The sequence below is a fragment of the Pantherophis guttatus genome, chromosome 4 (genome assembly GCF_059756535.1).
Source record: "Pantherophis guttatus breed Tessera chromosome 4, ASM5975653v1, whole genome shotgun sequence".
Taxonomy (NCBI): domain Eukaryota; kingdom Metazoa; phylum Chordata; class Lepidosauria; order Squamata; family Colubridae; genus Pantherophis; species Pantherophis guttatus.
In genome coordinates, this window is record NC_142066.1 from 12561852 (window position 1) to 12573579 (window position 11728).

Consider the following 11728-nt stretch of genomic DNA (forward strand, 5'->3'; position numbering starts at 1 on the left):
ATTCCTGAGGAAGCATGTTGACTGACTCTGAGAGTTGAAGCAGTGGTGAAATCCAAATTTTTTTACTACCGGTTCTGTGGGCGTGGCTTGGTGGGGGAGGCAGGGGAAGGATATTGCAAAATCTCCATTCCCACCCCACTCCAGGGGAAGGATACTGCAAAATCCCCATTCCCACCCCACTCTGGGGTCAGCCAGAGGTGGTATTTGCCGGTTCTCTGAACTACTCAAAATTTCCGCTACCGGTCCTCCAGAACCTGTCAGAATCTGCTAGATTTCACCCCTGGGTGTAAGTCCACACATTTTACAGTTGTCAAGGTTGAGAAACATTGTCTTAATTAATTGCTTGATTACATGCCATCAAGTCATTTCAGATTCATTCTATTCTGTTCTGTTCCGTTCTAGTTTTTTTTTTCTTTCTTTATTGTTTTACAACTGCATGGAAATCCCTCCTTAATATTTTCCATATGAAAGTCTACCTTCAGTGAGCCAAAAGGACTTTGTCATCCAGTTCAAGCAATTTGGTGCAAGGAGGTCTTATGTTGGTGCCTATATATGCTTTTGTGTATATGGGAGATCAAATCAAATGCATAGAGATAGCCTCCTTGACTTCAAGCACCTCAAACTAAATACATGTGAAATCTAAACAACTGCTTTGGGTTCAGGTGACACAATAATTTAGGAGGTTCTAAGACACCAAAAGAGAAGCAAGGATATGGGGAAAAGTTGGCATTGTGTTGTGTCAATCTATCTACTTTCCATCTGCCAACCAGATAAAGCATATCAGTATTGGATTAACATCTAACAGGGTTCCTCTCCTTTTGATATCGATATTCCCACCCATAAGAATCCACAAATATTTTTCTTTTCTTGGGCTCTGCTATTACATTTCTTTAGGATCTCCCGACTTATTCTGGCCCTTCTTTTCCCACACACCCCGAAATTTATGAGTCATGAGTTTTGTGTTTTTCTTCATCATTTATTCATTTAATTATTTCGTCAAGCACGTATTAGATAACAGATATAACTATAGATATATATATATATATTCTGTTACTGATTTATTTATTTATTTATTTATTTATTTATTTATTTATTTATTTAATTCAATTTATATCCCGCCCTTCTCCTAGTGGCCTCAGGGCGGTGCACAGCCAGAACTAAAACACATACGAATACAAAATTTAAATTTTTTTAAAAGAATTATATAACTGTGGCCCAAAATTTAAAACATTGAAACTAAAACCCATTTGACAATTTAAAAAGCTAAAAAAGGCTAAAAAGGGGGGGGGGGTTCATGGCAGCCCTGCTTGATGGAAAAGAAAAGTTTTTAGGACACGGCGAAAAACCCGGAGATCTGATATCCTTTGTATCTCCGGGGGCAAATCGTTCCAGAGGGCAGGAGCTGCCACAGAGAAGGCCATCCCCCTGGGGGTCGCCAGCCGACATTGCCTGGCTGACGGCACCCTGAGGAGTCCCTCTCTGTGGGAGCATACTGGTCGGTGGGAGGCTATCGGCGGCAGAAGGCAGTCCCGCAAATACCCAGGTCCCATGCCATGGAGCGCTTTAAAAGTGGTGACCAACACCTTGAAGTGCACCCGGAAGACCACTGGAAGCCAATCAGCTCACTCAGGAGAGGTGTCACATGGGAGCACTCCCTCGCTCCCATAATCCCCTGCGCAGCTGCATTCTGCACCAGTTGGAGCCTCTGGGTGCTCCTCAAGGGGAGCCCCATGTAGAGAGCATTGCAGTAGTCCAATGCTTGGCGGGAAGTGACTTGTATGTCTTATAATCAAAAGATTATTAGTGTGATGGAATGCAGTAAGGTAGTTGATTCTCAGGAGGGAGGGGTGACATTCCAGAACAGCAAGAGACAACTCAATCCTGGTATTACATATGAAAGAGGTTGAAAACAGCTCCTCCATTGTACATTGTAGGTTCATATAGTAGTGTTCTGGCAAGATTTTATCTATAGATGTGAACCAATAAAGAATTCAGCTACAAAGAATCACCATTCTTTATCGTTGGGTTGGTCAATCAGCTTGATGTTTTTGGTTACCAAGCTTGGTCTACCTTGAAGGGCTGGCCCCTAACTGTTTGAGAAGATCGATTCAAGTTTTAGAGGAATCGAATGAACTTTTGTTCACAGAATGAGTTCCCCGAAGAACCAGTGTTGCTGGTAAACAAATTAACAAGTCAACGTCTTTAATTAAGATGGGAATTGCAACAGAAGGAACATACAAGAAAACCTTTAAAGACATGGGCATGAATTTTTCAATTTAGAAAAATGGGAGGTTTCCTAGAAAAAGGGGAAAGGGTTCGGAAAAGATACCTCTCCTTCCCACTTTGATCTGCGGTACTATTTACTTTGTTTCTCCAATAACTCTTTCCTCCACTGATAGTTGTAGACTTTCTTATTAGAGTTTTCTAGAATGTAAATTTAACAGTTCTCCCAATTATTCTGGGTTTTTTTTATCTTGTTGATCACGACAACTTTAAAAGGATTTTTTTTTTTTATGTTGTGAGGGAAAGGTTGGACGCATCAGACCTTCTCCTATTCTTCTAAAGACTTTGATCCAGAAATAACTCATAATGGAATGGCAGAAATATTGAACCAGACAGTTACGGTAACCGAATTCATTCTTGTAGGCTTCACCCGTATCCGTTGGCTTCAGATCCTTCTCTTTTGGGTCCTCTTTCTCACATATCTTCTGACCATCATGGGAAACCTTCTCATCATCTACATCACTCTGGTTGACCATCGCCTCCATACCCCCATGTATTTTTTCCTCCGGAATTTTTCTGTCTTGGAAATAGGATTTATCTCTTCTACCATCCCGAAGGCTTTGCTAAACTTGGCCTCAGGCAACAGCACCATTTCTCTGGCGGGCTGCTTCACGCAGGCCTTTTTCTATTTTATTTTGGGCACCGCTGAGTTCTTCATTCTGGCCACCATGTCCTTCGACCGCTACGTAGCCATCTGCAATCCCCTACGGTACATGGTTATTATGAACAATCAGTTGTGTACACAGTTAGTAGTGGGCTCTTGGCTGATCAGTTTCCTTTATCTCATAATGCCCCTGATTCTGTTATTTCGTCTGCCCTTCTGTGGTCCAAATGTCATCAATCACTTCTTCTGTGACAACATACCACTGATCAAGCTGGCCTGCACCGACACCCAATTTCTGGAACTGATGGATTTTCTCATGGCCACCTTTACTGTGCTGGGGACTCTGGCTGTCACAATCATTTCCTACATTAAAATCATTGCGGCTGTCCTGCACATCCCTTCCGAGGAGGGCAGGCAAAAGGCTTTTTCCACTTGTGCGTCTCACATTGTGGTAGTTTCCATCTCCTACGGGAGCTGCATTTTCATGTACGTCAAGCCCACGCAAAGCGGCGGGCTGGACCTCAGCAAGACGGTAGGTGTCCTGAACAATGTGGTCTCCCCTTTGCTCAACCCCTTCATTTACAGCCTGAGGAACAGGCAGGTGAAAACAGCGTTGAAGGATGCTTGTGGATGGAGATGAGAATAGCTTTGAAGGATGCTTGTGGATGGAGAGGAAAACAGCCTTGAAGGATGCTTGTGGATGGAAATAAAAACAGCTTTGAAGGTTGCTTGTGGATGGAGATGAGCATCGTCTAATCGGGGAAATGACCTCTCCAGGTGCAGGCTGAACGTCCTTGAATCTCAGAGGAAAGAACGTTGTTATGGCTAAATACAGTAGTGGCCAAAATTGTGGAAACCTTTTGGGAAAAGTGTATTCTTAACGTTTGATGGCTAATAACACCACTTTTTTTTTTTTTTTTTTTTTTTTTGGAGTTTCAAGATAATCCTATTCCACTGCTGGAATGGCCTGGGAATAGCCCAGACCTTAACCCAATTGAAAAATCTATGGAGCCAAGTAAAGAAACTTGTTAGCCAGAAGCGACTCAGCAATAAAACCCAGTTAATTGAAGCCATCATTCCCTCTTGGTTTCACATGATAACAGCTGCAGAACTAAAAGACTTGGTTCACTCCATGGGGAAGACATTGTAAGGCCATAATTCATGCTAAAGGTTACCCAACTAAGTATTAACTGACAGGGTGATCATTTTTGTTTATCTCCTTTTTTCTATGGTGATCATTTTTGTGTATCTTGTTTTTTTCTACATGTTTCACTTTTCTTCTTTCTACTGTAACTGCTATTCTAATAGCAAATCCTTCATAAAAATTACTGCATGACATTCTTGATTAAATTATCTTTCCATTGATATATACTTTTATGACATTACTCCAAAAAAAAAAAAAGTGGTGTTATTAGCTAGTTTTAGAAAATACACTTTTCCCAAAAGGTTTCCACAATTTTGGCCACTACTGTATCTCTACCAACTCCATGCAACCCCCCTCCCAATTTCCAACAGCACTAAGTGCTGTTAGTCCATCAACTTTATCACCCGAAGGACTGAAGTATGGAATCTACGCATGGTTATCAGTCTGATTTTCTACACATAGCTCCATTCATTCTCCTGTGTCTCAAAGAGTTCCAGAACTGGAGGAGGTCACTTCCCTGATTAGAAGATGCTCATCTCCATTCACAGTCTTGGAGGCCATCTTTTTCTTTGGATCTTCCATTAGTGCTGTTGGAAATTGGGAGCGGGGGCGGTTGCATGATTTTTCTGTTAGACTGTGAACGGAGATGAGCATCTTATAATCAGAGAAGTGACGTTCTCCAGTTCTGGAACTCTTTGAGACACAGGAGAATGAATGGAGCTATGTGTAGAAAATCAGACTGACAACCATGCATAGATTCCATACTTCAATCCTTCAGGTGATAAAGTTGATGGACTAAGAGAAAAGTCAGAGAGACCGAGAGAAAGAAAAAAAGGACTTTGAAGAACATTTCTTATCTTTTGTTATCATTGTAGATGCTGCTCAATTAATAAAAGATCTATAGACTTGGGTCTGCCAGTTGGTCTGAGATCTAAAGGGGGAGTTCCACCATTTAGCATGGTGAGTGAATAAGACATTTGATGGGACTTCTGATGCATCTTATTTTGACCATGGGCTGAAAATGAGCTCATTGAATATCTATTTTGCTGATGTAGAAGTTAAGTTTGTATCTAGAGTCTAAAGAGTCAGCTTCAGGTCCATCCTCAACCATGGGAACATTATGAGACATGGGCCATGTCTCCTCCTTCGTTTTGCTCTCCTTCACCTTAGAATAGAATAACAGAGTTGGAACGGACATTGGAGGTCTTCTAGTCCAACTCTCTGCCCAGGCAGGAAACCCTACACCACTTCAGACAACTGGTTATCCAACATCTTCTTAAAAAATTCCAGTGTTGGAGCATTTACAACTTCTGGAGGCAAGTTGTTCCACTGATTAATTGTTCTAACTGTCAGGAAATTTCTCCTTAGTTCTAAGTTGCTTCTCTCCTTGATTAGTTTCCACCCATTGCTTCTTGTTCTACCCTCAAGTGCTTTGGAGAATAGCTTGACTCTCTCTTCTTTGTGGCAGCCCCTCAGATATTGGAATACTGCTATCATGTCTCCTGTAGTCCTTCTTTTCATTAGACTAGACATACCCAGTTCCTGCAACCATTCTTCATCTGTTTTAGCCTCCAGTCCCCTAATCTTGCAAAGGTTATCATTGGAGTGAAGAGAGATTCCATGGAAACTATCTTAAGCACCTACTAACATGGCAGGATCTTATAAAATAATCCCGTGCATACCCATTTTTAACTATTGTGTTATGTTTGGCTTGATGTTTTCCAAAGGATCTATTATGGGAAGACCAAAAGAGCTTAACCTTGCTTCAGTTCCAACCCCCTCCCCAGAATAAGCAAATGGATCCTCAAAGATACATATATACTTTCTCCATTCCACCCAGTAATAAAAATAGCATGCCTTCATTTATGTACTGTATGTATTTATTTAAGTAGTTAGTTTGTCAAACATGTACAAGATAACAAGAATAAGTATAAATGTGGCTATGAATACAGGAAATGGATACAAATAAATGGGGGCAGTAGGACAGAGACGGTAGGCACGCTGGTGCGCTTATGCATGCTCCTTACAGACCTCTTTGGAATGGGGTGAGGTCAACAGTAGACAGTCTAAGATTAAAGTTATGGGGCTTTGGGGAAGTAACCATAGCATCAGGTAGTGCATTCCAGGCACTGACAACTCTGTTGCTGAAGTCGTATTTTCTGCAATCGAGTTTGGAACAGTTTACCTTGAGTTTGTATCTATTATTTACTTGTGTATTATTGCGGTTGAAGCTGAAGTAGTCATTGACAGGTAGGACATTGTAGCAGATAATTTTATGTACTATGCTTAGGTCAGATCATAGGCGGCATAGTTCTAGGTTGTCCAAGCCCAAAATTTCAAGCCTGGTGGCATAAGGTATTCTGTTGTGAGCAGAGGAGTGGAGTACTTTTCTCGTGAAATATCTCTGGACTCGCTCAATTGTATTAATGTCCGATAAGGCCTGTTTTTCTCTCTCACTTGGCTCCAGAGCCTTTCTAGGAGTCTGGGGAGGGCAAAAACTGCCTTCCCTACCCCCCGAGGCCCTCCGGAGGCAAGAAACAACCTGTTTCCCTACTTCTGGTGGGCCCAGAAGGCCTGAAAATCAGCTGGCCAGTGAGCGGATGCGCGCCGGAACTGAGTTTGCGTGCCGACTGATATGGCTACATGTGCCACCTATGGCACGCGTGTCATAGGTTCACCATCACGGGTATAGGGTCTCCTGCTCGAGCAGGGGATTAGACTCCAAGACCTCCAAGGTCCCTTCCAACTCTATTATTCTTTGTTCTATGAACTGGGTTTAATTTATGTTTCCTTCTAAACCAGCCTCAAACATTATACATTAGAAATTATCTGATTTAATCTACCTCTTTTGAACTCTGCAAACCATTTCCTAGTTTCAGAGAGCAATATTACAACTAACCACTCTCGAGAACTAAACATTTTTAAAAATTGTAAAAATACTCACTCCTTGCAAACTGCACTAAGAATTAATCACAATTTTTTTCAAGATCTGTGCGGTATTCATCCTCAGGTTCATACTGGTAAAATCAATATTCTAGATTATTAGGGTATGTTTCATGCAAATCAGAGGCAAAACAACAATATCTATCAAACTTTTATTCCCTAATTTATTTAGGGTTGCCAGGTCTGCTTCCAAAAAATTGTGGACAAGCGGGTGGGGGGGGGGTTAAGTAGTAAAAAAATATAAAAAATTACAATTAAATTATATATTTTCTTACAAACATTTTAACACGTATTAAAAATAATCACTTCAAAACTTTACTTAAAATTCAAAACATCAAATATATTATAATAATATGTAAAATATTAAATTGCATTTTAATTTGCTGTCGTGTGTATTTTTTATTTGACTGCGCAGCTTTGATCAATTCTTTGTGTTTAAGGAATAATTCTTTAATTTCAGGACAACATTGAGAAATATTAAAAAATATACAATCATAAAGCTTTTGAATAAAAAAAAAATGTCCACTATTTTGTGAAAAAAAATAGTGAACATAATGTGAAAAAAGCAGACTGTCCGCTCAAATAGTGGACACCTGGCAACCTTAAATTTATTTTTGCCAGGCAGTATTTTTACCACTTAACAATATACATAAAACATATTCAGGATGTCCCAAAGGTGATATTGTTTCTTTTTTCCCCTCTTGAAAAGGCACTTTTGGGACAACAATGCCCTGGATGACTGAGAATCTCCATAGATATAACATATTTAGAAAATTTTCATGATCTCTCTGTGCTATTATCTTATATTTTTCTGTTAGTCACAGCCTTTTTTCTAGATTGTGAAATTGTGCTGATTTTGCTTATAAATGGGAGGCAAAGCAAATGCATCTGTTAAAACATTACCCCTTAATTCAATGTTTGGGAAGCATAATCTTCTCCATTCTCAGTGCTTTGGAAGAAATGCCTTGTCTTCTTGGCTCACGGATGTATCCTCGGTGCAGTTTTGCTGCCTCCTTCTGTTAGAAACTGGATCTAGCCCAATAACTCAAAGACATAGCCCAATTCTTTTCAGTAGTTTTATTGTTGATCAGTTGGTACTGGAGGTCACTGACCTTGTACCTTTCTCTTTCAGGTATACATCTGGAATGAACTGTGGACCATGCGGTTGGACCTTTTGTACCCAGGAGGAGGGGTTAAGAGGTTAGGAGTGGTTATAAGGATTATGGGATATGTGGTTAGTTAACCCTTGGGGGTCCGGGGGATCAGGGAGACATGGCAGTTAGGCATTTTATCATGACAAAACCCCCTCTAAATGCCTAACTGGGTACCTGAGGCGGTGTTAGCATACATACAGAGAATACACTGGTACAGGCATGAATTATAAGCAAACACGCATTTTTGACATGAGGTAAGCATGTTGTTTATGTGGTAAGGGTTTAGTGAGAATATCTGCTGTTTGCTCCTCTGTGTCACAGTGCACTGCCCTAATGAAGCCTATCTCTGAAAACTGCCTGACGTGTTTGTATTTAATGTCAATGTGCCTAGAACGCTGACCTATGGCATCGGCCCTAGAGATTTCTATCGCTGCCTTGTTGTCTTCGTGGATAACTATTGGATATGAGGGTTCAGCCCAGATGTCGCAGAGCAGGTCATCGAACCATACTAAATTGTTTGCGGCCTTTGATAGGCAAACAAATTCTGCTTCCGTAGTTGATGTGGCCACCAGTTTTTGCTTTCCAGTGTACCAGTGGACGGGGCAATTGTTGAGTAGTAGCACGTAGCCTGAGGTGCTTTTTCTGCACTCTATGTCCCCAGCCCAGTCAGCGTCAGCATAGCAGGTTAGCTTTGGTTCCTTGGATGTTTCTGGTTCTAGGCAGAGTAGGGCATCCGCACTAAATTTTAAGTATCTAAGTAGTCTTTTGATGGCGTTCCAGTGTGTTACCGTAGGTTTGCTTACATGTCTGGACAGCAGGTTGACAGCCAAGGCGATGTCGGGCCTGGTCCAGTTGGATATGTACAGCAGTGACCCTATCGTTGATCTATATAGTTTGTTGTCTGTGAAAGGTTCAGATTCCTCATACATGGTCTTCAGGAACTCGGGTTGCATGGGGGTCTCGCTGGGTTTTGCTTCGGACATGTTGCATTTGGACAGCAGCTCGATGATCTTTTCTCTCTGGGAGAGTCGGAAACCTTTGTTGGTTTTTATCACTTGGACCCCTAGGTATCTGTCAATCTTTCCAAGTGACTTTAAGGAGAAGTGGCTACCCAGGTCAGTGGCGAACTTGTCACACCTGTTCTTGTGCTTGCTGATGTACAAGATGTCGTCCACGTAAATGAGCACACCTTCGAATGAGTCATTTTCTCTCCTCGTAAAGAAGCATTTGTCAGCTGAGGTGGCCTCGAAGCCCATGGATCTGAGGGCCTTGGCTAAGCAGTCATACCACCTTTTGCCCGACTGCTTGAGCCCGTACAGGCTTTTATTCAGCAGCCAGGTTTGGTTCTTGTCTTTGTTGTACCCAGGCGGGGCTTTGACGTATATTTCTTTATCCAGCTCGGCGTGCAAGTATGCTGTTTGTACGTCGAATTGGAAGACCTCCAAGCCCAGGATGGTGGCCACCACCAGGGCGCTCTTGACGCTCTCTGCCCTGACGGTTGGCGAGTAGGTGTCCGTATAGTCTTCGGGGTATCTTTGGGCGAAACCCTGCGCGACTAGTCTTGCCTTGTATAGGACCTTGTTGCCCTCTAATGTTTTAACCCTGAACACCCATTTGGTTCCTATTGGTTTTTTGTCCTCTGGAACTTGGGCAGGTGAGTATACCTGAAGGTCCTTTAGGCTTTCCATCTCCTTCTCCATGGCAAGCATCCATTTTTCTTTCTCCTCCCGGGGGAGTCCGAGGATGTCTTCATATGAGCTGGGCGTGAAATGGGTGTTGTGGATGGTCATAACGTAGTCCTCTAACTTCTTTGGTAGTTTGTTTCTGGTTTCTCTGATTGGCCTGCTGGGGGTTGGCTCGGTCTCCTGCATGATGTCTGCCTCTTTGTCCGTCAGGTCATCTATCTTCAGAGAAGGGTGCCCTTCTTTCCAACCTTTGACGCTTGTCTTGCGATGGTTGGCCTTGTGCCCTGTGACCTCTCTGACCTCCCTTTCCTCTTGGCCATGCTCGAACGTGACCCTATTGGCTGGGATGTCGTTGGAGTGTACCTTCGACCAGTTTGCGTTTTTGTGGAAACTGGCTGATCTGGAAACCACAAAACGGTTATTGTTGTCGACAAATCTGTAGCCCTTTGTGCCCGGTTCGTAACCCACGAACCTTAACCTTTTTGATAATTTTTCCCCTTTTCTTCTTAGCTGTCTGGGAATGTGGACATCAGCTGGGGCGCCGAATATGTGCAAATGTGCAATGTTGGGCTTTCTGTTGTATAGCATCTCGTATGGTGTCTTATTGATAGAGCTTGACCACAGTCTATTCAGGGTGTAATTAGCGTAGTGTATTGCCTCTGACCAGAAATGCTGCCCCATCCCAGCATCCTCCAGGGCGCATCTCATCATGGTTTGCAACACTCCGTTCTTTCTCTCTGAGACTCCATTTTGAAAGGGAGAGAAAGGTGAAGAGGTGTAATGCGCTATGCCCTGCTCCCTCAGCCACCTTGTGAATTCTTTGGCCATGAATTCTGACCCCCTATCAGTCATTATCTGCCTTATTCTCATGTTATGTTGCATATCTACTCTTCTGTGGAATTCCTTAAACCTTTGGAACACTTCGTTTTTGTGTCTGAGGGAGTAGACATACCCGTATCTGGTGTAGTCATCTACAATCGTGAGGAAGAATCGCTTCCTATGCCCTACAGAGGGTTTCATTGGCCCTACCAAGTCCATATGCACCAATTGGAAGGGGTATTCCGTGGTTCGTTTGGATCCCCTGGGGATGGCCTTAACCTTGATCTTGGAACGCTTACAAACTGAACACTCTAAGTAGTTTTCGCAGTTCTTTACTTTGAGACCTTCGGTACATTCCGTCATTTTCTTTACAATGGGGAAGCTTATGTGTCCCAGTCTCCTGTGTAGGAGGTGGGCGCAGTTATCATGCAATGGTTTGCCGATAGATACAGACTTGTTTGTCTTCTCATGGCTACATCCTGCCTCCTGCTGCACCCCCTCTGTTTCTGGATATTTATCTACCTCGTGGTTCGTGCTGGCATCAATGCCTTCTTCCTCCCTTGCGTTGGGTGTGAAGTAGGGAAGCCCCTCGTGTATGGTTACCTTTCCTATCTCTTTCCCTTGCTTGATCAAGTGTGCCTTTCCATCTTTAAACTTTATTTCTATATTTGTGTCTCGTGTCAGCTTTGTGATGGCTAGCACGTTGTGGGGGATTTCTGGTACGTACAGTACTCCTTTTAGGTCCCCTACCTGTGTGATGTGTACGTTTCCCTTTCCCACTACCTTGACCTTGCTTTGGTTTGCTACCTTCACTTCTGAGTCTATTTTTGTGAGTGAGTCTAGCAGCTCTGGGTTACAAGTAGTGTGACTTGTGGCCCCTGAATCCAGGAGCCATGTGTTTCTCTCTGCCTTATGTTTGTCATTTGGGTCATCGTGCCTGATCCCATACATGGAGCCAGAGTTACTGTCCCTGGAGTGGTCTCTGCGCTCGTGGTGTTTCCTGGGGTTGGGTGACCACCCTCGCCCTCTTTCCTTTGGGTGCCTGCGTTCGGGTGACCTTCCCCCTCTACTGTCGTGCTGTCCCCTATCCCTATGG

General features: G+C 42.9%; 1 protein-coding gene across 1 annotated transcript; it reads left to right on the forward strand.

The window, feature by feature from the left end:
* Window positions 1–2594: 2594 nt before the first annotated feature.
* On the forward strand, window positions 2595–3775 carry LOC132710168 (olfactory receptor 6E1-like). Its single transcript, XM_060685796.2, has one exon. The coding sequence runs from the start codon at window positions 2595–2597 to the stop codon at window positions 3525–3527; it is 933 nt and encodes a 310-aa protein (XP_060541779.2). The 3' UTR covers window positions 3528–3775.
* The last annotated feature ends 7953 nt before the right edge of the window (window positions 3776–11728 follow it).